Source organism: Mobula hypostoma, chromosome X2 (genome assembly GCF_963921235.1).
Source record: "Mobula hypostoma chromosome X2, sMobHyp1.1, whole genome shotgun sequence".
Taxonomy (NCBI): domain Eukaryota; kingdom Metazoa; phylum Chordata; class Chondrichthyes; order Myliobatiformes; family Myliobatidae; genus Mobula; species Mobula hypostoma.
This window is the reverse complement of record NC_086129.1, coordinates 33,809,422-33,837,184: the sequence shown is the minus strand read 5'-3', so window position 1 is coordinate 33,837,184 and position 27,763 is coordinate 33,809,422. Positions and strand designations below refer to the sequence as shown.

General features: G+C 41.9%; 1 protein-coding gene across 1 annotated transcript in view; it reads right to left on the bottom strand.

Moving 5' to 3' along the window:
- Positions 1-777: 777 nt before the first annotated feature.
- LOC134340877 (uncharacterized) overlaps positions 778-27,763 on the bottom strand; it is a 51,775-nt gene continuing 24,789 nt past the window's right edge. Inside the window, exons 11-16 of the mRNA XM_063038450.1 lie at positions 6,997-7,176; positions 5,267-5,383; positions 3,971-4,077; positions 2,987-3,150; positions 1,776-1,928; positions 778-1,040 (exon numbers count right to left, since the gene is read on the bottom strand). Coding sequence (XP_062894520.1) covers positions 778-1,040; positions 1,776-1,928; positions 2,987-3,150; positions 3,971-4,077; positions 5,267-5,383; positions 6,997-7,176 — 984 coding nt within the window. The remainder of the gene's footprint in view (positions 1,041-1,775; positions 1,929-2,986; positions 3,151-3,970; positions 4,078-5,266; positions 5,384-6,996; positions 7,177-27,763) is intronic.

Sequence of the window (27,763 nt, the reverse complement as noted above, 5' to 3'; positions counted from 1 at the left end):
CACTATCTAAAGTATACAAAATGTTCAATTTTTAACTCAAAGGTAATTTATTCACAAAGCAATCATGAAACTGGCCGGTATTCTTACTGTCACTTTCTGTAATTTTGTGTTTTTACCAATTATTGCAACACCAGTCAGTTATGTTTCATAACTCCAAAACGTTAAACTAACTGAACGCAAAAACATGGAGCTGGGAATACCGTATCTTAGTTTGTTTATACTTTAAGTGAGGCGAACACATATAACACAGCGGTGTGATGACGTATGCCATTCATGTACCTCGCACCTATAACCATAATGAATTATCTAAACAAGCAATGGTGTTTAATCAAACAATATATTTATTATAGTACTCAAATATTTCTGATATATTAAATTCACAACACAGTCAACAGCTTGTCACATGAAGCAAACCATAAAGGGACAATGGCTAATATTATCCTTCAAGTATAGAATTACAAAGCAAAGCAGCCAAGCAGATAACCTATTAAGAGAAGGAATAAGCTCTGAAATCCAAAAGGAGGAAGTTCAAGTAACAGGGCCTTGCTGTGTAACCATATTTGGCCAATCTTTTCAAATAAATGAAATGGAGAACTTTCAGCCAGCTTTGGATAAACCTATGGTCATGAAAAGCAGTAACAAGTTTGCCTGTTACAATTTTTAAAAATTCTTCCTCAGTCCCACACATTGTTATTCCTCTCTGCACCTTGTGGTGCATCAGGTGGCAACCTTGCTGTTTCATTTGCATTTTGTCTGTATTTTTATGAGGTCGAGTTGCTAGCTCAACATGAGCTCCTCACACAGGCTATTGAAATGCAGCTCACCTGAAGGTGCCTTCAATGCAAATGATGCACAGTATTTCCCAGGAGAACATGGTTGACAATCATTGATATCCTGCAGGCGTACACTCTGGCCAAATGTACCAGGAGGACATCCATACTGAGTCGCAGCCCGAGTTCCCACAGGGCAATAATACCCCTGTGGGCATGGGTAAAATTTAAACTCAATAACTGGTCCAATGCTGTTGTCACAATAATATCCTACAGGAAAGAAATATAATAATGCATTTGGCTTACTTATTCCTGTTACAAATAGAAATGGCCAGCTTTTTCCACTTTTATTTATTTTACATGAAGAGTGTGCCAATATTCACAAATTCAGATATGATATTTCCTGAAGCACATTGCAAGAGAGAGAAAGAATCTTTCTTTCATCATGTGAGAAAGACACAAGCTTTTTCCAATTTGTATTCATTCCCCAACAAAGAACAATGGAATTAAATAGTAAACTGCTGGTACATACGGAAACAAGATGCTGATTCCTTAATGCAAGCTTAAACACAAGTCATTTATTGGCAGAGTAGCTTGCTCTACTTACATAAGCTATTCTTGTAACAAAAGCTGCCTTCATTGAAAAAACAAGGTGTAATTTATTCTGGTGGCACACCCAATAACATAGAATGATTTGGATATCGACTATTCAGGCAGTCTTTGAAATTCCAAGGCACAACTGAATAAAGAAGAGTGAATTTATTCAGTTTTGCTTTCCTCTTATTTCACTCAGTCCAAACCAATTTCTATGTGGAAGTCTTGGGTGCCTAATTTACATATAAATTTCCATCCTGTGTGTTTGATTACAGATATTTTCAAATTGTCACTTTAAGATACATAATCTGGTTAGTCTTTTGAGCCCACAACTTACTAATACAAAGGGGAGTGCTGTTTTATGGACTCTGAGCAATGCTAAATACTTTCATAAATATTATTTGTCTGTACCTGCTTCACATGCCTTGCAGTGTCCCTGGCCCTCCAAATCCTGCCATGTACCAGAATCACACAGTTCAGGGCTGGGACTTCCCTCTGGACAGTAGTGTCCTGCAGGACAAACAAAAGCCCAACTCATGTTTTGACCTGGTGGACAGTAGAAGCCTAGAAAAAAAAGGTAACAAGTTAAACAAATAATGGTGGACACATTATACTGTCAGTCAGTGTTGCTAACTTTTGTAATGTTCGATTTATTTTCGAATGAAGGCAAAATTGGTAAAGCAAGATTTTTTCATTCATTACAACATACCTTAAATTACAAATACAATACATTCTTGGACTAGTGACAAATACACATCTGATTGAGTACAGGGTAGTTCCTTTTTGGTGGGTATAATTAAGAGGTAAAATCAGCATCTATATCAAGTGGAGAAGAATCCAGGAGCATAAATTCACAAATATCTAAAAGTAGTAGTACTATATAATAAGGACAGAGAATGTGCAAACGATCTACTTGGATTCACTTCCAGAGAAATAAAACTGAAACTTGTATGGAGCTTTGGTTAGATAGACCACTCTGTGCATGGTTCAAGTCAATATATTGCACAAAAAACTGACAATTGAACAGTTAATGAGAAAAGAGGATAGGGACAATGTGAGAAGATGATAGATTTAAAGGATAATGCCAAAAATGAGAGATATATGCACCAGGAAAGAATATTACTCTAAAAAAAATTCAAGAGTGATCTCATCAAGATTGATAAAATTATGTGTAGTTTAAAGAAAATGAGTTGAGGAAACATCTTTACTTGTGGAACATCAAAACCAAAGACCATAAAATAATATAGTCACCAATATAAGTTAACATTTCAGGCAAAGCACTTTTACACAAGGGGTGCTTCGAATATGATACAAATGAACAGAAAGTGTGCTCGGGACGAACATAATAGGAGCTTTCAATGTTAAACCAAATAATTTGATGAAGGAATAAGGAATAAAATAGCATGAAGGAAAGAGCTACATAAAACTGGATGGTAGGTGAAAGCTCATTCTAGGTCCTACCAGTATAAATTTTAAGAAATCTAATTTAGCTAGATATTCTTACAAACCTCTTTGCCAATCTCTCTAATTGACAGGTTGAAATGTGATCTCATGATTTATATTGCGAGTTAGGTTCTGATTCTGAATTGTCTAGCTTAATTGTATCAGGCTTGTAGCTTTACCTTCAGAACAGGGATTAGTTGGTGCAGTAAGTCCAGGGCTTTCACAGTAAAACCCAGCTGCACAAGGTAAACATTCTGACATATCAGATAGTGCTTGGACATCAGAGAAAGTTCCTGGTGGACATGGAGTTGGTTTCTTTGATCCAGGACCTGAGAACAGCACACTTTAAAATAATAAGCAATTCAAAGAGGGAAAAAAGAACACTTATGCCCTCATGTGGATCACAAGTAAAATCCCCAGAACTATAGGCACTTTAATGAAATGTCTGTTCCAATTAAATCTGATCTCTTATATTTAATGCATTATGAACAGATGTATTACTGAAAAAGGATCTAGTGTTTTCCTGATGTATATGACGAATAAACTCTTCTCCGGCCTCCCTATATTTCCATGGTTTCTGGAAGGATTGTGAAGATCCTGAAGAAATACCAGATTAATACCATCCACAAACCCATAAGGAAGCTCAGATCACAGCTCATGCAGGTCAAAGATGACCTGGGACCCAGGATGGCTGACGTTTACAGGATTCCCTGTGAACGCAGAGCAGCGTATATCAGCCAGACAGGGTGCACGGTGGAAACCCACATCAGGGAGCACAGGGGGTTTATCCATTTGGGTTACCCGGAGAAGTCAGCGGTAGCAGAACATTGCATTTGCAATGGCCGTAGGATCGACTTTGATGGCACAAAACTACTGTGCCGCATCAGTGGCTTTTGGGACTGCCTGGTGGAGGAAGCCATTGAAATAAAACTAGAGGAAAAGAAATTTAACAAAGACAAAGGTCTTGCTTTAAGTAAGAACTGGAAATTGATTGTAAACAAGGTGGGAGAGTGGAAACCTAATTGGATGAGGACTAACCAATCAGGAGGGACGGACAACGGGGTGTAAATTCCACCGGAGTAGACATGCCCAAGCATCATCCCTGATGAAGGTGACAGAGTACCTGGCTGGAAGCCCAAAAAGAGTTTGTTCGTTACCATTACCTTTTTTGAATTACTGCATTGTTTTCAGATTGTGCATCAGAGTAATGATATCTGTTAATCTTGTCATTTGGTGTGCCTGACACCTGCATACAGCCCTTGAGTGATCTCTGAGCAACATGGAAAATTTGGTTGTTTAGTAAGTGAAGCATGTAAAGGGAACACTTCCATGTTGGATTAAAGCCACCGGGGTCTGAAATGACGCCACTTAAAATACTCAGTGTTTTCAGCCTGGGAGAGGGCATAGGTCCTTTAATATAAGAAGGCCATAAAGTAATGGAAATGGTTTAAAACAAATATCATCCACAAAAAAGGGTTACTTGGTCACCAATTTTATTTGTTTAGGGGTGGGGTGGTGCGTGGGAGAAAAGGGGAGGAAGTTAAACACTTTCCTGAGCTAGGCACCATCTGCTGGCATTTTGGGAGATCTGTCATGTATGAAGTTCCTCACCACTGAATGTCCCTCTGTCCAGGCACTAAGCTTCCCCCACCATACAATATGATCATGGCTGATCTATACTGGCCTCAGCCATTTTTCTAAAGTTCAAAATTCGAAGTAGATTTATTATTAAAGTATGTATAAATTATACAACCTTGAGATTTCTCTGCTATCTGGCAGCCACAAAAGCAAGGAACTCAAAAGAACCCATTTAAAAAAGACCAACTCCCAATGCGCAGGGGGAGGGAAAAAAAAGCACAAATCGTACAAACAATAAAAGCAAGGAAGAGCATTCAGAACGAGAGTGAGTCCATAGACAGGAAGCTCAGAGCAGCTGGTGCAGGACACAGCCTCAGCCCTGAGAGCAGAGTAAACGTCATGGAGCAGCGAGCAGAACTGGCCCGACCCCTGCCTCTGGTCCCAACACTCTGCCTTTTCAATCCATCTGGCCTGGTGTTTAAATTGTTCCCATTGTGGCTTCCTGTACATCAGTGAGACCTGACGTAGATTGGGAGACCGCTTCGCCGAGCACCTGCTCGCCCTCTGCCAGAAAAAGCGGGATCTCCCAGTGGTCACCCATTTGAGTGGCCAGAGTCTTTAAACATTGCTTCTTTGTCCTGAAAATTCAGCATTTAAATGTCAACTGGGGTTTGTAGGATGTATCACATGGTGACTGTAGTCTCCAGGCATTTGGGTGGTTGTAGACTAATTTACCAATATTCTTAATCAATAAGTAGGCCCAGACTTCTTTCTTTGGGATGACTGGGGGAAAAGGAACCAGTGAGTACATTGTTCGTACTTCATGGGAAAGCTAACCTTTCTTTGCTTGTTCCTTTTACATTTGTATTTACTGTACTTACCACAATAAGAACCTCGGGGACATATATTACCGGTGATACCATCAGTATTCTGTGGTTGACTAGCTCCTCCTGCACAATAATATCCTGGGCTACATTTCCCACTTGGTTCTGACAAACCTGTAGCACAGAGCAGGCAGTGTGACTAAGAAAGCAACAGAATCTACAAGTTACTATAAAATACAAAACAGCTATCTACCAAAATAACACAAGGTAATGTTCTGGATCAAAATGCTTGCTATCAGTGTTGAGCTGCCTGGTAAGTATGAAATTAACAATTTGTTTTTCCACCATTGTAAACGTGCTCTTGTTGTCCAAAGGAGTCTTAAACCTAAATGACGCCTTCTTGCCAACATAACTTTGATCGATATACCAGTTAACATAACACCATTACTCATCATACAATGCTACGTCCCTGACACTATTGTATGAATTGTTCGTAGCAGTCAGTTGGCTTTATAATCACTTAAGATCTTTTACAGAAATGCAATTTTTGTTGCATATTTGAAGCAGTCAATTTTGTTTTGAGCTCAAGTACAAATGAACAATACTTTTGTTATGAATAATTCACAAAATAGTTGTTTCAAGACAATCATTGTAAATCATTAACTGAAGAGCCTGGTCGGCATATAAAATATTACTGCATTTTAATTCAGTTGCCTAATAATTATAGTGACTGTGTTCATCATACTTAACCATATAACCATATAACAATTACAGCACGGAAACAGGCCATCTCGGCCCTTCTAGTCCGTGCCGAACTCTTACTCTCACCTAGTCCCACCGACCTGCACTTAGCCCATAACCCTCCATTCCTTTCCTGTCCATATATCTGTCCAATTTAACTTTAAACAACATCGAACCTGTCTCAACCACTTCCGCTGGAAGCTCGCTCCACACAGCTACCACTCTCTGAGTAAAGTAGTTCCCCCTCATGTTATCCCTAAACTTTTGCCCCCTAACTCTCAACTCATGTCCTCTTGTTTGAATCTCCCCCACTCTCAATGGAAAAAGCCTATCCACGTCAACTCTATCTATCCCCCTCATAATTTTAAATACCTCTATTAAGTCCCCCCTCAACCTTCTATGTTCCAAAGAATAAAGACCCAACTTGTTCAACCTTACTCTGTAACTTAGGAGATGAAACCCAGGTAACAATCTAGTAAATCTTCTCTGTACTCTCTCTACTTTGTTGACATCTTTCCTATAATTCGGTGACCAGAACTGTACACAATACTTCAAATTTGGCCTCACCAATGCCTTGTACAATTTCAACATTACATCCCAACTCCTATACTCAATGCTCTGATTTATAAAGGCCAGAATACCAAATGCTTTCTTCACCATCGTATCCATATGAGATTCCACCTTCAGGGAACTATGCACCATTATTCCTAGATCTCTCTGATCTCTCTGTTCTACTACATTCTTCAGTGCCCTACCATTTACCATGTATAAGCACGGAAACAGGTATGTATACTTATGTTGACAATAATCACCTGCTGTTGATCTCAACTTTTTTCATGATGAGTTACCTGCCCTCAGTTTTCCATTGAAAGGCTGAGCTTTTCCCCAATATTGTCTAGGGTCAAGTCCATTGTTTGCAGATTTTACCTATTTTTGAAAGATTCTGGGATAAGTCTGCAACAACCTCCAGTCAGTGACAATTGACAATTGACACCAAATATGCAAGCAAAGTGGTATGAAGTGCTGAAAACAGAAGTTAAACCAACCTGAGTCATTGCAGTAAGCTCCTGGTGGACATGGTATTGGCTCAACACTACCCTCAGGACAGTAAAAGCCTGGCTGGCATTTTCCCCCAGTAGCTGTTGCTGGGCAGAGACAGTTTGCAGTTGTGTAGTTATCCAGATCAAATGGCTGGGCTGTCCAAGCAGCCGATACACAAAACCAGCCTAAAGAAAACAGAATGTGACAGAACAAAATTAAACTTCATCAAGCAGCATTACATTCAAAGACAAATTCCACCACCTTTCTCTAGTATTCTTGTTGTGTCTGTGCAAATTCATATCAATTAAATAAAAGCACACGAGGTGGGGGGTGGGGAGGGAGAGATATCAATACACATGCATAGACAACAGATCAATGTGCATAGGTAAGTTCTCAGTCCATAGGCTGTGCTAAGGTGAGTCACTGCTCCAAAAGAAATCTATTCATATATTACAATTCTGATGGTAGCAATTGTTTTTCTTCCTGTCCAAATGAGCTGAAGAGAAAGCTAGATAGATGAGTGAATAAATAAAGACATGGCAACTGTTACATCATTTGGCAAAAATGAGAGGTCTCATTCTTTGGTAGAAAAATACAAACATAAATTAAAAGAAAAGATGAGAAATGGAAAAATATTGGTGTTCAGAAGGACATGGCTGCCTTTGTACATTGATCAATGAAAGTTAGCATGATTGTACAGCTAACAATTATGAAATCTGTTAGAGTTGGAAATGATTCTTAAATATAGTGGGGAATCTGGTTTTGGGAAACAGTAGCCATTAGTACCTACCTCATATTCTCCTATCAGAATCATGTTAATACAGGACAATTTGAATGTGTAAACTGCAGCTCATACAATTAGCAACCTCTAAATATACTAATTACATAGACTGCGGTGTAAGTGCTTTGCTCTGTTAAAACACTGCAAATGTTTTAAGTGGGAGACATGGGTAAGCATAGGATTAGATGGGTAGTCATGCATGTTTCAATAATGAGCACCAGTTATGAAAACAGAAAACAGAGGTGTGATGTTTTGTGTGTTGCTTGAATTTCCAGCATCTGCAGAATTCCTCGTGTTTACGTTTTGTGATATTTTGAGTTATATGCAGTGTTGAAGATAACGTGGAAGACTAGTGGTGTGAGCTAAAGTGCTCACCATTCATAAGCAACACCCATCGTCATATCTCTATCTGTTAATCGTCAATATTCTTTGTCAGCACCGATAACAGTCAATATACTCTTCACACATTATTCCATATATACTTATAATGATTGAATAAAGGCTTGACTACTGGATCCTCCAGATTCCAAATGGTGATTGGTCCACAATAGTTTTCTTTATTGCAAGAGAATTAGAGTACAAGAGCAAAAATATCTTACTGCAATTAAGTAGACTGCACCAGGAATATTGTATACAGATCCACTCCACCTACTTACAGGAAGAGTGCATTGGATATTCACCTCATCAGTTCTTGGCATAGAATATTGCGACATATTGTTTTTTTTTATAAACAATGAATGAATGTCTGTCAGGTTAATGACACAACTCTTTCTGGGCTCGCAGCATGTGAGGTTTGTAGAGTAAACATTGTAGGTCTGTTAGTAGCTAAAAATCTGTTAATGTCTGTAAGAATGTCTGTTGATAGCTGGATTATTTCTACCTTATCGCTTATACAGTATGCAAACATTAATACCCGTTGTAAGTCCAAGGACTGTTATGTGTCCAGATACTGGAAAATTAACAAATGTTGTGTGCTATGAGATAATAAGGAGTGACCATGAAAATGTCTATTTGATTTAGGAGGACTGTGTTAAGGGAAATCTTTGACTTGCTACATAGTATTCTGTGTGGTTTATTTCTGCTTTCTATTTTATGTTAATAAATTAGGCTCAAATAACTTTGTTGTGCTTCGACACATATTACCACATCTCCTGGACATGAGAATTGTTGTGTCTGATCAACCCAGACTGCTACAACAAAAATCTTATGAAGACAGATTAAGCAGATTGAAGTTTATTGAATAAATAATGAGAGCCAAACTTATTCAAACCCATAAAGTTTTTATGGAATTTCCAAGGGTAAAAGCAGGGATGATATTTCCCCTGGTTCAGGTGCCACAGCCTCAGAAAATGGAGTTGTTACTCAGGACTGAGGTGAGAAAAAAAAAAGATCCACAGTTTAATAACTGTTTAAATTCATTTACTCAAAAAGATTGAGGAGGTTCAAATATTTATTCAAATCAGACATCAATAGAAGGAAACAGGAAAATTATACTAAAAGATCACCCAGGATCTCATTGAAAAGCGGAACAGCCACAGAGGAGGGCCACATAAGGAGCGCTAAGAGGACTGCTTTGAGGCGGTGAACTGGACTGCATTCAGGGGTTCATCTTTGAATCTGGATGAGAATGCCGCAGTCGTTACGGAGTTCACTAAAACCTGTGTGGATGAGTGTGTGCCTATGAAAACTTGCTGTACATTCCCAAACCAAAGGCTGTGGATGAACTAGGAGGTTTGTCATCTGCTGAGGGCTAGACCTGTGGCATTTAAGTCTGATGACCCAGGTCTGCACGAAAAAACCATGTATGACTTGCGGAGGGCTATTTCAAGAGCGAAAAACAATTTCGAGCGAGGTTGGAGGTGACTTCAACTCTGGCAGGGTTTTCAGGACATGACTTCCTACAAAGCAAAAACCAATAGCATGAATGGCAGAGATGCTTCACTACCAGATGAGTTCAACGCCTCCTATGCCCGCTTTGAAAGGGAGAACACAACTACAGCTGTGAAGATCCCTGCTACACCTGGTGACTTTGTGATCTCTGTCTCAGAGGCCAATGTTAGGCTGTCTTTAAGGAGGGTGAACCCTCGCAAAGAGTCAGGTCCCGATGGAGTACCTGGTCTGGCTCTGAAAACTTGTGCCAACCAACTGGTTTGAGTATTCAAGGACATTTTCAACCTCTCATTGTTAGAGTCAGAAGTTCCCATTTGCTTCAAAAAGGCAACATTTATACCAGTGCAGAAGAAGAATAATGTGAGCTGCCTTAATGACCATCACCCAGTAGCACTCACATCTTCAGTGATAAAATGCTTTGAGAGGTTGGTCATGACCAGAATGAACTCTTGTCTCAGCAAGGACCTGGACCATATCACCACAGTAAGTCTATGGCAGACACAATCTCCATGGTTTTTCACACGGCTGTAGACCACCTGGACAATACAAACACCTATGTTAGGATGCTGTTCATTGACTATTGCTTAGCATTTAATACCATCATTCCCACAGTCCTGATTGATAAGCCACAGAATCTGGGCCTCTGTACCTCCCTCTGCAATTGGACTTTTGACTTCCTAACCGGAAGACCACAATCCGTGCGGATTGGTGATAACATCGCCTCCTCGCTGACGATCCACACTGTCACCTCTCAGGGGTGCGTGCTTGGCCCACTGCTCTACTCTGTCTATACCCATGACCATGTGGCCAGTGTTACATACCCCGTAACTGGGTTGCCAAACCAGCAGAAATGGATCACTCAGTTGGAGTCTGGATTACTAGAACTAAGAAAGTTTTATTAAAGAAACAAGCAACACAGTACTCTAATCAAAAGGATAATGAATGCAACAGTTCAGCAATGATAAACATACATGTACACAGAATTAAGATAACAGGATCAATCAAGCTCCATCGTTGTCTAGAGGTAAATGACCAGTTTCAAAGTAACGCAAAGTTCAGTTCAAGTTAGTTCAGTTCAGTTCAGTTCGCAGTAATCGCTGCCGTGGCGATGGACAGTGGGGGGAAGGAGAGAGAGAGAGAGAGCAAAAACGAATGAATATTCAGGGCTTCCAGACACAGACCTTCGCAGTCAGCTTTCGGGCGAGTCCTTTGTGATGTCATCTGAGGTCACCGACCGTGACCCCTCCGTTTCCAGATACGATCGTTTCCCTGCGCTGAACCTGGCACCCAGGCAAGGGTGGACACACACCAGGTTCCCGCCGATCGTACCTTTCCACCCTGTGTGTTTATGGCCCGGTACTTCCCACCGACTTGTGAGAGACGCACCGCTTCCAGGGTCTTGTTACCTCTGGTGTCGTGTGTGTCCTGCCTTAGCAAACCTGTCCCTTTTTATCCCCCTGCTGGGGTATCGCCTGTCCATCACTTCAAACAGTTCAGGGTTCAAAGGGGGAGCCGCTCTTGACAGCTCTCCTTCCTTCATTAACATCTCCGAATGCTGCTCTATTGTTTTCCTTATCTCTCTCTCTCTCCTGAAGACAGGTGGCAGACCAACTGCTGATCCCACTGGTGCCAGCACAGGACAGCTACATCTTTATGTGTATTCTTGTCACATTTCCCCCCTTTAAGGATTTTTACCGGGGGGGGGTAAAAATTACAAACATGAGTACATTATTTGATACACACACAAATATACATCTTTATCAGCTATTTGGCTAATACAGCGAGTTTGAAGTTGTCAACACCTGACAGACAGTCAGCCATCACATTTTCTGTTCCTTTTATATGTGTTATTAATAATCCCTTAGACCAGGCTCCAACTTAGCAAACTTCATAGTGGCCAAAAACACTGATGAATTGCGATCAATGTAACCTCTCATTTGGTTTTGTCCCGGACCACAATAACAAGGGTCGTCCCATTCCGACTTAGTTTTCTCTCGCAAGGGCTTAGTAGGAGGGGGAGGGGTAGTGACCGCAGAGTTATTGCAAAACTTCCTACAGTACCCCACCATCTCTAAGAGCCTTCTGAGGGCCCTCTTGTCAGTCGGGGTTGGGAGGTCAGCGATAGCCTGCACTGTAGCTTGCATCGCTGCCAGCTGCCTCTGTGTCACCACAATTCCCAGGTAAGTGACCTTCGTGTGGCCGAACTCATTTTTTTCAAGGTTCACTATCAAGCTGGCTTCAGACAGCCGTATTAAATTGCCAATACACACCTCTGTGTTCGTCAGCCCTTTAGTCACTGAATTACTCATTCTATAGGGTTGTTGCTCGCTAGGCTTACCTAGTGTAACAGACACCACCCAACGTCCCAGTTCTTTGCATCGCCTCGGGACAATCAAACACACGGGTGCGAGTTGTTTAATTACTTCTCTTAAAGAGTCGCTTTGTTCGGGGATTAAGGGAGAGACCTTATCAGCAGACCTGGCCAAAACAATAGCCTTCTCCCATCTGGTCGATACCATACTCATCTTTTCAAGATGGTTTTTTTCTCTTATCGGGGGAACCCTAGCTTCATTGATTTCCGCGCTAACACCGACTAGGTTTGTTAGCATATCAAAAGCCTGTGACCGTCTCAGTTTGCGTCGGTCATAATCAATAACATCCTTCCCCCTGGGCAGCCGGTAAACCTCTTTCATGATTCCACCAACTGTTTCCTCCAGCACCGCAAAATGTCCACCGGGGGGTACCTTGTGGGCCAGGTTAAAAATCTCAACCCCATAACTCTTTTGCACCACCCCCCATTCCTCATCTGCGGGTACGGTACTTGGTTTCCCTTTCTTCCTTAGCACTTCCTCCTCCACACAATAGCCTACTAGTTCCCTTATCAAGTCTGTGTCAGAGAGAGCTGTCTCTGCCAAAACCATCAGCCCCTCGTCTCGCTCCTGCGTCTGCACAAATTCTTTCCTGGCTAATGCTACGTCTGTCCCAGCTCCCTCACTACCCTCCTTCTTTTCACTTTCTACCCCCTTCTCGTACAAGGCTAGCAGAAACGTCTCAGCTAAATTTACTACCGCGGTCCCGTGATGAACCTGTGAGTCCAAGGGCGGGGCCTCAATGCTGGCAGGCTGACCTTTCAATCTCACTGCTGGGAACACGATTCCCCCGGCGACGTCATTACCGAGCAAGACTTCCACGCCTTTCGTCGGTAATTCAGACCTCACCCTGATCGTGACTAGTCCAGAGACCAGGTTGCTTTGTAAGTGTACCTGGTGCAAAGGGACTGTCTCTGTCCCTTCTCCAATACCTTTGACCTTGACCTCCCCAGTCTGGGTCTCTGAGCTAAACTCTAATACACTCTTCAGTATTAGTGACTGACACGCTCCCGTGTCTCTCCAGATCCACACTGGAACTGGTTTTAACCCCTCCTTCACTGACACCAATCCGGTCGAGATAAACCTCGCGCCCTTCCTGAACTTTGGCAGACCTTTCCTTCCCTAGCGGTTCGTTTACCAGCTCGATACAGCCAGTCAAAATCGCCGTTTTTCCTTTTCCCGTCTCCTTCTTTGGGGCAAAGCACCTGGATGCAAAGCGTCCGACTTTCCCACAATTATAACAGACGACCCCAGGAGACTTCCTACCAGACTGCTCCCGGTCTACCTTATCCTTCTCACTAGTCCCCGGCTTACTTTCTGACTTTTCTGGCGGACTCTCCCCGCCGTCCTGACTACCCTTCTGGTAGCCTTTGCTCGGGGCAAACTTCATTTTATGCGTCAACGCATACTCATCCGCTAACTTAGCAGTTGCGGCTAACGTGGCTGCCTCTTTCTCATCTAGGTAGGGTCTCACACCCTCAGGGACACAACCTTTAAACTGCTCAATCAGGATCAGCTGTAGCAGTCTATCATAATCCCCCTCTACCCCCTTCGAGGCGCACCAACGCTCACAATATGTCTGCATCTCATGGGCAAACTCTAAATACGTGCGGTCCCACCGCTTCCTCGCATTCCGGAACCTCTGCCGGTATGCCTCCGGGACCAACTCGTAAATCCTGAGGATGGCCTCCTTCACCACCTCATACCTCTGGGCATCTTCCGCGGACAAAGCTGAGTAAGCTTCTTGGGCTTTCCCTTTCAGTACACTCTGAAGCAAAACAACCCACTTATCCCTCGGCCAGTCCTGACTTGTAGCCACTTTTTCGAAATGGAGAAAGTACCGATTCACATCGGTATCGTCAAATGGGGGAACCAGCCTAACCTCCTGGGTCGCCTGGAACCCTCCACCTTGGTTCGGCATGAGCCCCTGCTCGGCCCTTATCTTTAACTTCTCCAGCTCAAATTCCCTTTCCCTCTGCCTCTCTCTCTCTTCTCGCTCCCATTGCCTCTCTTTCTCTTCTCTCTCCAACTGTCTCTCTCTCTCTCCTGCCTTTCTAACTCTTTCTCTTTCTCCCACCTTTCTAACTCTCTCTCCTGCCTTTCTAACTGCTTCTCTTCGTGTTCTAACTGCCGTACCCGGAACTCGTGCTCGAGTCTCAGTTTTTCAAGCTGTATACCGCGTCTCCGGCAGGTTTTTCAATAGACACCACCTCCAGCTCGCCTTGGGGAAACACACCTTTAGATACATAGTGCTCTGTGATAGCTCTGTGTATCTCCTCTCTCCTCATTGTCGACTTCCCCTTAACAAGATTCAACAGTTTGGCCACAGCTACCAATTCCGATTTCCTGGCATCCTCTAATGCCTCCAAGGTCGGCGTCTTTATAAATTCCTCAGCCTCCATTTCTGCTGTTTGTCTTTTCTTTCTTTCGGGAATTTTGACCCAACCAATTTACTCCGTCCCAAATTTAGCGTTCAAAATCGCGGACGAGAACCCCACTTATGTTACATACCCCGTAACTGGGTTGCCAAACCAGCAGAAATGGATCACTCAGTTGGAGTCTGGATTGCTAGAACTAAGAAAGTTTTATTAAAGAAACAAGCAACACAGTACTCTAATCAAAAGGATAATGAATGCAACAGTTCAGCAATGATAAACATACATGTACACAGAATTAAGATAACAGGATCAATCAAGCTCTATCATTGTCTAGGGGTAAATGACCAGTTTCAAAGTAACGCAAAGTTCAGTTCAGTTCGCAGTACTCGCTGCCGTGGGAGATGGACAATGTGGGGGAGGGAGAGAGAGAGAGCAAAACAAATGAATATTCAAGGCTTCCACACAGACCTTCGCAGTCAGCTTTCAGGCGAGTCCTTTGTGAGGTCATCTGAGGTCACCGACCGTGACCCCTCCGTTTCCGGATACGATCGTTTCCCTGCACTGAACCCAGCACCCAGGCAAGGGTGGACACACACCAGGTTCCCGCTGATCGTGCCTTTCCACCCTGTGCGTTTATGGCCCGGTACTTCCCACCGACTTGTGAGAGGCGCACCGCTTCCAGGGTCTTGTTACCTCGGGTGTCGTGTGTGTCCTGCCTTAGCAAACCTGTCCCTTTTTATCCCCCTGCTGGGGTATCGCCTGTCCATCACTTCAAACAGTTCAGGGTTCAAAGGGGGAGCCGATCTTGACAGCTCTCCTTCCTTCATTAACATCTCCGAATGCTGCTCCATTGTTTTCCTTATCTCTCTCTCTCCTGAAGACAGGTGGCAGACCAACTGCTGATCCCACCGGTGCCAGCACAGGACAGCTACATCTTAATCTATGTGTATTCTTGTCACACCAGGTATAGCTCAAATACCATCTATAAATTTTCTGATGATAAAACCATTGTTCGTAGAATCTCAGATAGAGATGAGAGGGCATAAAGGAGTGTGATATACCAACTAGTTAAGTAATGTCGCAGCAACAATTTTGCACTCAATACCAGGAAGATGAAAAAGCTAATTGTGGACTTCAGGAAACACAAATCAATCCTCAGAGGGATCAGAAGTGCAGGGAGTGAGCAATTTCAAGTTCCTGGGTGTCAAGATCTCTAAGGTCCCAAAATATCAATGCAGCTATAAAGAAGTTAAGACAGTGGTTATATTTCATTAGGAGTTAGAAGAGATTTGATTTGTCACCTAAAAACACTCAAAAACTTCTATAGATGTACCGTGGAGAGCATTCTGAAAGGCTGTATCACTCTCTGGTATGGGGGGGGGGGGGGCTACTGCACAAGACCGAAAGAAGCTGCAGAGAATTGTAAAATTAGTCAGCTCCATTTTGTGTACTAGCCTCTGTAGTATCCAAGACATCTTCAAGGAGCAGTGACTCAGAAAGACGGCATCCATTATTAAGGACACCCAGCATCCAGGACATGCTCTCTTCTCATTGTTACCATCAGGTAGGAGGTACAGAAGCCTGAAAGCACACACTCAGCAATTCAGGAACAGCTTCTTCCCCTCTGCTATATGAATCCTAAATGGATATTGAACCCATGAACATTACCACAATTTTTAATATATGTATTATTTCCATTTTGCACTATTTTTAATGTATCTGTTTAATATACATATATACTTGCTGTAATTGATTTACTTTTTTCCCCTCTTTCTATATTATTATGTATTGCATTGTACTGCTGCTGCTAAGTTCACAAATTTCACGATCAATGCTAGTGATAATAAACCCGATTCTGATCTCATACTCCAACCGCTTCAGTTTCTCAGGAGTCACAATTATGTTTTGTGCATTATTATACTGACTTCACTATTCAGTTGAAGACTGATGATCCCAAAGAAGTATCATGTTTATTTGATGCTTCATGTCTTTGTGGACAAGTAACATGGATCCTCAGGTTTGCAGACTTGTTTCAGATGAATCTACAATCACTAAATGGGTGCAAGGAATTTTAGGTGACCCACCCACTTACTGATTGTAGCTTGTACTAATTGATGAACCACCTGCATCTCTTAAAGGGAGGTGTGTGCTAAAGGCTATCATTGTGCTGTTTGTAGTGCATAGCAGAACAGATCTGAATGCTGGCTCCACATTTGATTAATGTTCTCAATAATACATAAAATCTTATAGATGCACATACATGGTTGAGGCAGTAAAATAGCAACTAGTCCCAGCCACTGGAAAATATACTACTGCACTCATATTTATCATTACGCTAGCACTCACATTTTTTCCACTATATATTCACTTTCAGCAATCAAATAAGTTTAACCAGAAATGCATGAAAGATTTTTTTCGATACCAAGACAATTTAGATACAGGTTCCCTTGGAATCACTGCTAATATCTGAAGTTGAAACAATACACCTGAATCTTTATTAAATAAATGAGCATTTTTGAAGATATCTGCATACATATAGCTCTCCAACAACACTCCACTGAGTTATCAGGCCTTGATCGTATGAACACATTTTGGAAGAGCTATTGAGCCCACAATTTTCTGACTTGGAGACTGAATTTTTGTAAGATGGTGTTGTCGTAAGCTGGGTGAAGCACTCACCTGCTTTGCATTTTCCTGATACAGTGGCGAGCTTTTCTTTCTCACAGTAGTGCCCTGGAGGGCAGGGCAAACAACTGTCCAAGCTTTGAGTCATTGGTTCAGGGTTATAGTAACCCCTTGGACAGGGAAATTGTGTAGCATGTTTTGTTCCTGAAAATAAAGAATAGAACTCCATGTTTCTGTTACCAATATGGCCCAGAAGAATTACTATATTGTATAGTCAATAAATACTTTATCAACTAAGCAACTAATAGCAACAATAACATGCTGCCTTTAGTAATTATCTAGCTAAAATGTACTCATCTTATCTTGTTTCAATATACTGTAACATATAATAGTGCTTAAATTCTAATTCATACCAAACAACAGTGGAGGTCGGAGCTTAGTCAAGATGGCACTGATTGGTGACTCCTATGCCTGCATCTATGGAAACAGCTCTATTTCCATCTTTAATAGCTCTATTTTTCCCTTTCAGGGTTCTTTTGAAGATCCTGACCTGGAGTTACATGCTGACTTCAGTTCTTTGTGGGAATGGGACCCGCTCATGGGTTTCATGACTGGCCATTACCCAACATGCCAAGGGCGCAGCCTAAGAGTTTGGCTCGCCTTTGGAGGCCTAGGATCTCGGGGCTCTGGAGACGGGTGGATCGAAGGTCGGTGTCCCGACAGACTGGTGTGTCGTGGGAGCTGGAAGGTCTTAGGCTGTGTGCCCAGACACCTGAGATCTTTGGACACAGAGCTCAGAAAAAGCGACGGAACGGAATTTTAACATTGTAAACCAGCAAGTTGTTTGTTATATCTCCCCTCTTGCTGTGAAACGAAGATGTCTCTTTCTCTCTTATTAGGGAAGGAGAGAACCTGTGGTATGTTGAATACAGGGTGAACGCGTAGTCTTTGGCATACTGTAAGTCTGTGTCTTTGCTGCACACTTGAGTGCTCGGTGGCAGATGCCGATGCTTTTTTTTGCCAGTGGGGAGAGGGGGAAATCACTGCTTGCTGCCACTTATCCGCGGGAGAGAGGGGAACTGGGGGGGCACTTTGGGGTTTTAATGCTTAACTGTCATTCACACTTTGGGGGCACTCTCTGTTTTCATGGATGGTTGTAAAGAAAAAGCATTTCAGGATGTATATTGTGTACATTTCTCTGACATTAAATGTACCTTTGAACATTTGAACTTCCCCAATTACACAGCTTTTCTTCCCAGTTCAGTCTGACAAGGCTCCTAATATGATGAGCAAGTTCTTTGACAATCAGGTCTTTCCAGTTAAATGAGCTGGAAATATCAATAACCCCATGACTAATCAGAGTGCAGTGCCTCAATGAGGTTCAAGTGAACAATCAACACAGATGGCTTACACTTATCTCAAATGCAGCCAAAGCCGTTTTCCCATTACAGACACTAAATGAAAAAATGTGTCATTCTCACCATTGGGACAGTAAAATCCTGCAGGACAAGGGAAGCCAGTGTAAGTGGTGGTATTCTCTGGACAGAAATACCCCAAAGCACAGGGGAAGCAGCTGGCTTGTCCGCTTAGATTATTATATGTTCCGGCTGGACATGGTATGGGTTGAGCGGTGCCTGTTGGGCAGTAATGACTGACAGGACAAAGACCTCCACTGTCATCTGAACCTAAAAATAGAACACCAATATAAATACAAATCAGTAGATGTTCCTCTTTAGAAATATCTGTATTGTCATCTTTTCTTCTTTTGACACTGGAAGCGTGTTTACCTTGGATCAACTAAGAAAAAAGACATCTCTTTTTGGTTCATTACATCCCAAAAGAATTAGTAAAGGTTAAACTATAGAAACAATGGTCAAGCAAGAAATACAGTTCAAACTGTTTGTGTCAGTGATGTCTTCACATGTGGATTAAGATGCAATAGAAATACTGTATGTTCTTCAAAATAGATACTATGTTATCTGCAAGTCAAGAGCTTTAATCTTGATGCACATTCAACTTTCAAACTCTTGCTGGAGATGGCTTGTGCTGTTTAGTACAAAGCAGGAACACCATTAGTTTCCCATTAGTGCCTTCATATGAATGCATTACCATATCCATAGGCTCAGCTCCAAGGTTGACAGACTGTCACGTATTATGGAACCATACAGGGCTCAGGTTGACATAATATCACAAATATTTATACATATTTATCATTGGGGAGATAATAAAAGACATTAAATTATTTTAAAACAAAGTTATCTAAAACATTTAAACACATGGAGTTTATACAGTACTGAAACAGGCTCTTTGCCCCAACATAATCAAACAACATCAAGTAACGCAAATAATTTTTAGCAATACAATTAACCTTCCCTCAATCCCTTTTGGAGTCTGGAATTCCCCATCATGTCTGACTTGGAATGAAAATCAAGAGAATTTGTCCATGCAATGTTGAAGAATCTCAGTAAGATTGACCTCCTGAATTTGGCATTGTCTAAGATTTTTGCTTTTGATTGTGCATGAGTGTGGGATCTAACTGTTCAATGACAAAATGCTATCTGTTCCAATTACAACTATTCACAACAGAGAGTGAGATCTGGCCTACTGGATTGTAATGTTGCAACCTTCTCAATGAAAAAGGCACAAAGTCAAGAGCGGACAGCTTGTCATTGTCAGAAGAACATGGTAAACTCCCTCAATGACTATTGTCCAGTAGTACTTTCAACCACTGCAATGAAATGCTTCAAAAGGTTAGTTGTGAAGCATATCAACTTCTGCCCGAGAAGCGACTTGGATCTGCTCCAATTTTCCTACCGTTACAAAAGATCGACAGCAGATGCCGTTTTATTGGCTCTTCACTCAGCTCTGAAACCCTGGACGATACATCAATCAGGATGCTCTTCATTGACTACAGCTCAACATTCAATACCATTGTCCCCTCGACACTCATCACCAAGCTTCAACACCTGGACATCAGTACCTCCATGTGCAACTGTATCCTCACTTGCAGACCCCATTTAATACAAACTGGCAATGACATCTCTTCCACATTCACCATCAGCATAGTTACACCACAGAGCTGTGTGTTTAGCCCTCTGTTTTACTCACTTAATGCCTATGATTGAGTGGCTGTGTATAGCTGCAGCGGCATATTGAAGTTTGCTGATGACACCACTGTTGTTGGCTGAATCAAAGGTGGTGGCAAATCAGCATATAGAAGGGAGACTGAAAATCTGTTAAGTGGTGCCACAATGATAATCTCTCCCTCAACATCAGTAAAACCCAAGAGCTGATTATTGGTTACGGGAAGAAGAAACCAGAGGTCCATGAGCCAGTCCCATTAGGGTAGCAGTAGTGGAGAGGTTCAGTAGCTTTACATTCCTTTGTATTAACATATCAGAGGATCTCTCCTGGGACCAGCACATAAGTGTCATTACAAAGAAGGCATGACAACATCTCTACTTTCTTAGGAGTTCGTGTAGGTTTGGCATGTCACTAAAAATTTGACAAACTTCTATAGGTGCACAGTAGAGAGTATCCTAACTGGTTGCATTGCAGCCTGGTATGGAAACACCATTAACCAGGAATGGAAAGGTCTGCAGAAAGTGATGGATATGGCCCAGTCCATCACAGTAAAGCCCTCCCCATCATTGAGTACATTTATGTGGAGCACTTTGCCACAGGAAAGCACCATCCATCCTCAAAGACTGCCAGCATCTAGGCCATGCCTTCTTCTTGCTACCACCATCAGGCAGGAGGTGCAGAGGTCTGAGGTCCTACACCACCTGATTCAGGAACAGTTATTACCCTAAAGCCATCAGGCTCCTGAATCAGTGTAGATAACTTTAATCTCTACTATGAGTTGATCTACAACCAAAAGTTCACTTTCAAAAACTTATGTTCTCGTGTTCGTAATTTTTTTTATTTGCTCAGTTTGTCTTATTTTACATATTGGCTGTTTATCAGCTTCTGTCTGTTTAGGTATAGTTTTTTGTAAATTCTATTGCATTTCTTCTTTCCTGTAAATGCGTACAACAAAATGAATCTTAAGGTAGTATATGTAATATACATACTTTGATAATAAACTTACTATGGCAACCACTATAAAAACTATGTTTTTCCTTGATTAGAATGTCAGATTCACAAGTTCATACAAATCACCAATCTTTAGTGAGATGCATTTCATTTGGTGCAGCGGCAAAAAAAATAAGGAAATGTACTTGTCAATCATCAGAAGGATTTAGTTTTTGTCAATGTTTGTCGACTTCAATATTTGATCAAATGCTATGGTTTCCCATTTATTATGCAGGACTGTTGAAAAGGTTGAATTAAAGTTTAATTTTTTTTTTTGTTTACAGTTCTAGAAAATGTAATGCTTTATGGATAATGCATCAATCAATATTTAAAAATGAATTTACCCAGTGGTGTTGGTGTTTTGGCATTACCCAAGCAGAAGAAGCCAGCCTCACAAGATCCTGAAGGTTTCACCAAGCCTGTAGATGCACAGTACATTCCTGGACCACATAATGTACAGTTAGATGCTACTGACAGATATAATCTGTGATACAGAAAAATGGATACAGACAGAAAATTGTCAGTAATACAAATTGATCTCAGTTTCTTGTCAAAATACAGCCGCAATTATGCCCACAAAATTACATATTAACAAGTAAATGCTATAGGAACAGCCATAAACTAATCCTACACTAGAACGAGGAGCATGAACAAAATTATCAGGACAGAAATAAGCTTTTAAGGACTTTGCTCTGTGAAAATCTAAGACTAATTTAGGAGGGAAAATTTAGTCCAAACATTGTACTTACTGGTCAGAATATGTACCTATTGGGCAGGGCAGAGGAATACTTGTGCCTGATGGGCAATAGTGTCCCATTGGACAGGGCCCTCCTACACCTGTACTGTGGTTGCCATTTGGATTTCCAATATTGACGCCTAAAGACAATTAAATGCATGATTATTTTGTAAGCATGATATTCCAGTGAATAGAGAAAGCAGCTTTCAGAGTTAATCCAGGGTTGCTTTCTGATTATTTTCACATTTTACCAATCATGTGAATCAATTACATTCTGATGCAATCCAACAAATCATAAGGTAGAAAATGAAATGTTATGCATATTAACCTAGCCTAACCCAAGCACTCTGCATAAACTTAATTTCATGGAAATAGTTTTACTTCATGATGAAAGAAACTAACATAGTACAGTCACTGTTTGCAGAGATACAAATGTCACCGCCTCTAACTGGATCTTGGTCACCAAGAAGCATACAAGATTAATATGATTAAAACAAAATGTTTTAGTTGTGCACAGACTTCCATGTTCCCTCAGCTGGAATTAGACAAACTCAAACACCCAATAACACCCTCTTCTGGTTTTGCTATTAACATAACATTTTATTGGTGAATGGCCCATTTCTCCAATTTAACTAAATGTTCGTGTCTTCATTGAAGGCTTTCTTTCTACTCTAGTTTGAGTTGATACGTGTGCATGATCTATTAAATATCTTCAAAGTGCCTCTAGATCTGCCTAATGAAATAGGATTAGAATTAAATTGAAACAAATACTCAACCTGTTAAACAGAAAAATCCTTGATGGCAGGAGCCAGTTGGAGCTCTTAATCCCCAAGCATCACAAAACATCCCTGTAAAGTAGAAATCAACATTGAGATATTGATAATATTTATTATTCAATATTAAGTACTTTGCACAATTACCTCCAGTCAGTTATTGAGGGGTAAGTAATGAAGAACAGTGTGTCCAACTGCTCTACTTAGAAAAATCTTTTCATTCAGGAATCTAATACCCACCGACTCATTGATGTAATAGAAACAAAACAGTAAGCATGCTTTACAATTCATAATACATTTACCATTCTGCATATGCATATTGCAAATTCTGTACAATGTGAAATGACCTTGTACTGATCAGAAGCAAGTATTTCACACAAAATGTTAGAGGAACTCAGCAGGCCAGGCAGCATCTACGGAGAAGAGTAGGAAGTAGACATTTTGGGCTGAGGACTGGAAAGTAGGGGGAGAAGTAAGAGTAAGAAGGTAGTGGAAGGGGAGGAAGAAGTACAAAGTGGCAGGTAACAGGTGAAACCAGGAGATGGGGAGGAGGTGAAGTAAAGAGCTGGAAAGTTGATTGGTGAAAGAGATAAACTGCTGGAGAAGGGGAAATCTGATAGGAGAGGATAGAAAACCATGGAAGAAAGGGAAAGGGAAGGAGAACCAGATGGAGGCAATAGACAGGTAAGGAGATCAGGTGAGAGTGGAATAGTGAAGGAGAGGAGGGGACAATTACCAGAAATTCAAAAAAAACAATGTTCATGCCACCTTGTATTTCTTACTCCCTCCCTCCCCCCACCTCTTACTCTGACTTCTCCCCTTCCTTTCCAGTCTGGGAGGAGGGCCAGAAATGTCGACTGTTTACTCTTTTCCACAGATGCTGCCTGAGCTGCTGAGTTCCTTCAGCATTTTGTGTGCGTTGCTCTGGATTGCCAGCATCTGCAGATTTTCTCATGTTTAAGAGACAAATACTTGTTTGCAGAAATTGAAAATACCATTAAATGCCCAGAACAACATGTTTCTGGAATAGAAAAGGCAATAGTGGTGTGGGCAGCTCTTTGAGGGTGGGGAGACACACAACTTGGGAAGGAGTGGAAGTCTTTTACTCTGGGCTCAACCGTGCATGACAACTCAATGGCGACATTGTTCTCTACAAATCAGACCAGTTACCGTAAGTAAGATTTTCCTGGCTTAGATCATACTGGGTCAAATAGTGCTGAACAGGAAGTCACTGTTGTGTAAGATTCAAACTTAGATCATGGATGGCTATGCATGAAGAGAATCAAAGGACATGAGATTAGTACGGGGAAGCAGGTGCTGGAAGACCACCAATGATTTAATGGTTAGTGGAGCGGAGTAAGGAGCTGAATGCTTTCTTCTCTTATGTTCTTAATATATCTGATGAAACACCTAACGACATCATAGATCACAGGACATTCATTTATTTCAATGGCAGCAGAAATTGAAGCTTTTAGAAACAACCTATGACCTTGACTGGTCACTCAGAGAGTAACGATGAGATTATTGTGTAGGGATTGTGATTAAGCCAGCATATACAGTCATTTCCATTGTCACTTCAACACCTTTTTACCTCAGGGTTTAGTTGTCATCAGCTTGGAAATTTGATCAGTGCTGTATCTTCGATGATCACAGCCTTCTGTAAATTATCTGTGAGCTGTACACTGCAAACACTTGCCCCTTAATCAGCCTGGCACTGGCAGTAGCATGGGATCACTTCTGGCACTACATTAAATGGGCGACTTCATCTCATAGCAGGGTGCCATTGGAAGTGTCCTTCAAGCACTGCCTCACTTTCCGGCTGTTAGTGCATCAATGACGAGGCAGATGCATGCAGCTCCTGATGGCAGCTATCTAGGGCCTGTTTCTACTAATGAATCAGTGTACAAAGCTCCATAGCTCAAAGACCTTTCAAATTTTCCCGAGCTTGCTTTTTTTTTTAATAAAGGAGACCAGACTAGAAACATAGAAACATAGAAAATAGGTGCAGGAGTAGGCCATTCGGCCCTTCGAGCCTGCACCGCCATTTATTATGATCATGGCTGATCATCCAACTCAGAACCCAGCCTTCCCTCCATACCCCCTGACCCCTGTAGCCACAAGGGCCATATCTAACTTCCTTTTAAACATAGCTAATGAACTGGCCTCAACAGTTTGCTGTGGCAGAGAATTCCACAGATTCACCACTCTCTGTGTGAAGAAGTTTTTCCTAACCTCGGTCCTAAAAGGCTTCCCCTCTATCCTCAAACTGTGCCCCCTCGTTCTAGACCTCCCCAACATCGGGAACAATCTTCCCGCATCTAGCCTGTCCAATCCCTTTAGGATCTTATACGTTTCAATCAGATCCCGCCTCAATCTTCTAAATTCCAACGAGTACAAGCCCAGTTCATCCAGTCTTTCTTCATATGAAAGACCTGCCATCCCAGGAATCAATCTGGTGAACCTTCTTTGTACTCCCTCTATGGCAAAGATGTCTTTCCTCAGATTAGGGGACCAAAACTGCACACAATACTCCAGGTGTGGTCTCACCAAGGCCTTGTACAACTGCAGTAGTACCTCCCTGCTCCTGTACTCGAATCCTCTCGCTATAAATGCCAGCATGCCATTCGCCTTTTTCACCGCCTGCTGTACCTGCATGCCCACTTTCAATGACTGGTGTATAATGACACCCAGGTCTCGTTGCACCTCCCCTTTTCCTAATCGGCCACCATTCAGATAATAATCTGTTTTCCTATTTTTGCCACCAAAGTGGATAACTTCACATTTATCCACATTAAATTGCATCTGCCATGAGTTTGCCCACTCACCCAACCTATCCAAGTCACCCTGCATCCTCTTAGCATCCTCCTCACTGCTAACACTGCCACCCAGCTTCGTGTCATCCGCAAACTTGGAGATGCTGCATTTAATTCCCTCATCCAAGTCATTAATATATATTGTAAACAACTGGGGTCCCAGCACTGAGCCTTGCGGTACCCCACTAGTCACCGCCTGCCATTCTGAAAAGGTCCCGTTTATTCCCACTCTTTGCTTCCTGTCTGCTAGCCAATTCTCCACCCACACCAATACCTTACCCCCAATACCGTGTGCTTTAAGTTTGCACACTAATCTCCTGTGTGGGACCTTGTCAAAAGCCTTTTGAAAATCCAAATATACCACATCCACTGGTTCTCCCCTATCCACTCTACTAGTTACATCCTCAAAAAATTCTATGAGATTCGTCAGACATGATTTTCCTTTCACAAATCCATGCTGACTTTGTCCAATCATTTCACCGCTTTCCAAATGTGCTGTTATCACATCCTTGATAACTGACTCCAGCAGTTTCCCCACCACCGACGTTAGGCTAACCGGCCTATAATTCCCCGGTTTCTCTCTCCCTCCTTTTTTAAAAAGTGGGGTTACATTAGCCACCCTCCAATCCTCAGGAACTAGTCCAGAATCTAACGAGTTTTGAAAAATTATCACTAATGCATCCACTATTTCTTGGGCCACTTCCTTAAGCACTCTGGGATGCAGAACATCTGGCCCTGGGGATTTATCTGCCTTCAATCCCTTCAATTTACCTAACACCACTTCCCTACTAACATGTATTTCCCTCAGTTCCTCCATCTCACTGGACCCTCTGTCCCTTACTATTTCTGGAAGATTATTTATGTCCTCCTTAGTGAAGACAGAACCAAAGTAATTATTCAATTGGTCTGCCATGTCCTTGCTCCCCATAATCAATTCACCTGTTTCTGTTTGCAGGGGACCTACATTTGTCTTTATCAGTCTTTTCCTTTTTACATATCTATAAAAGCTTTTACAGTCCGTTTTTATGTTCTCTGCCAGTTTTCTCTCATAATCTTTTTTCCCCTTCCTAATTAAGCCCTTTGTCCTCCTCTGCTGAACTCTGAATTTCTCCCAGTCCTCAGGTGAGCCACTTTCTCTGGCTAATTTGTATGCTACTTCTTTGGAATTGATACTATCCCTAATTTCTCTTGTCAGCCACGGGTGCACTACCTTCCTTGATTTATTCTTTTGCCAAACTGGGATGAACAATTGTTGTAGTTCATCCATGCAACCTTTAAATGCCTGCCATTGCATATCCACCGTCAATCCTTGAAGTGTCATTTGCCAGTCTATCTTAGCTAATTCACGTCTCATACCTTCAAAGTTACCCCTCTTTAAGTTCAAAACCTTTGTTTCTGAATTAACTACGTCACTCTCCATGTTAATGAAGAATTCCACCATATTATGGTCACTCTTACCCAAGGGGCCTCTCACGACAAGATCGCTAATTAACCCTTCCTCATTGCTCAAAACCCAGTCCAGAATAGCCTGCTCTCTAGTCGGTTCCTCGACATGTTGGTTCAAAAAACCATCCCGCATACATTCCAAGAAATCCTCTTCCTCAGCACCTTTACCAATTTGGTTCACCCAGTCTACATGTAGATTGAAGTCACCCATTATAACTGCTGTTCCTTTATTGCACACATTTCTAATTTCCTGTTTAATACCATCTCCGACCTCACTGCTACTGTTAGGTGGCCTGTACACAACTCCCACCAGCGTCTTCTGCCCCTTAGTGTTACGCAGCTCTACCCATATCGATTCCACATCTTCCCGGCTTATGTCCTTCCTTTCTATTGCGTTAATCTCTTTTTTAACCAGCAATGCCACCCCACCTCCCCTTCCTTCATGTCTATCCCTCCTGAATATTGAATATCCCTGAACGTTGAGCTCCCATCCCTGGTCACCCTGGAGCCATGTCTCTGTGATCCCAACTATATCATAATCATTAATAACAATCTGCACTTTCAATTCATCCACCTTATTACGAATGCTCCTTGCATTGACACATAAAGCCTTCAGGCGCTCTTTTACAACTCTCTTAGCCCTTTTTAATGCTTGCCCTGGATTTGTCGGCCTGCCACTTTTACTTTTCCCCTTTGTACTTTTTGCTTCTATGCTCACTTTACACCCCTCTGTCTCTCTGCACTGGTTCCCATCCCTCTGTTGTGAACTAACCTCCTCACACCTAGCCGCTTTAATTTGATTCCCACCCCCCAACCATTCTAGTTTAAAGTCACCTCAGTAGCCCCCGCTAATCTCCCCGCCAGGATATTGGTCCCCCTAGGATTCA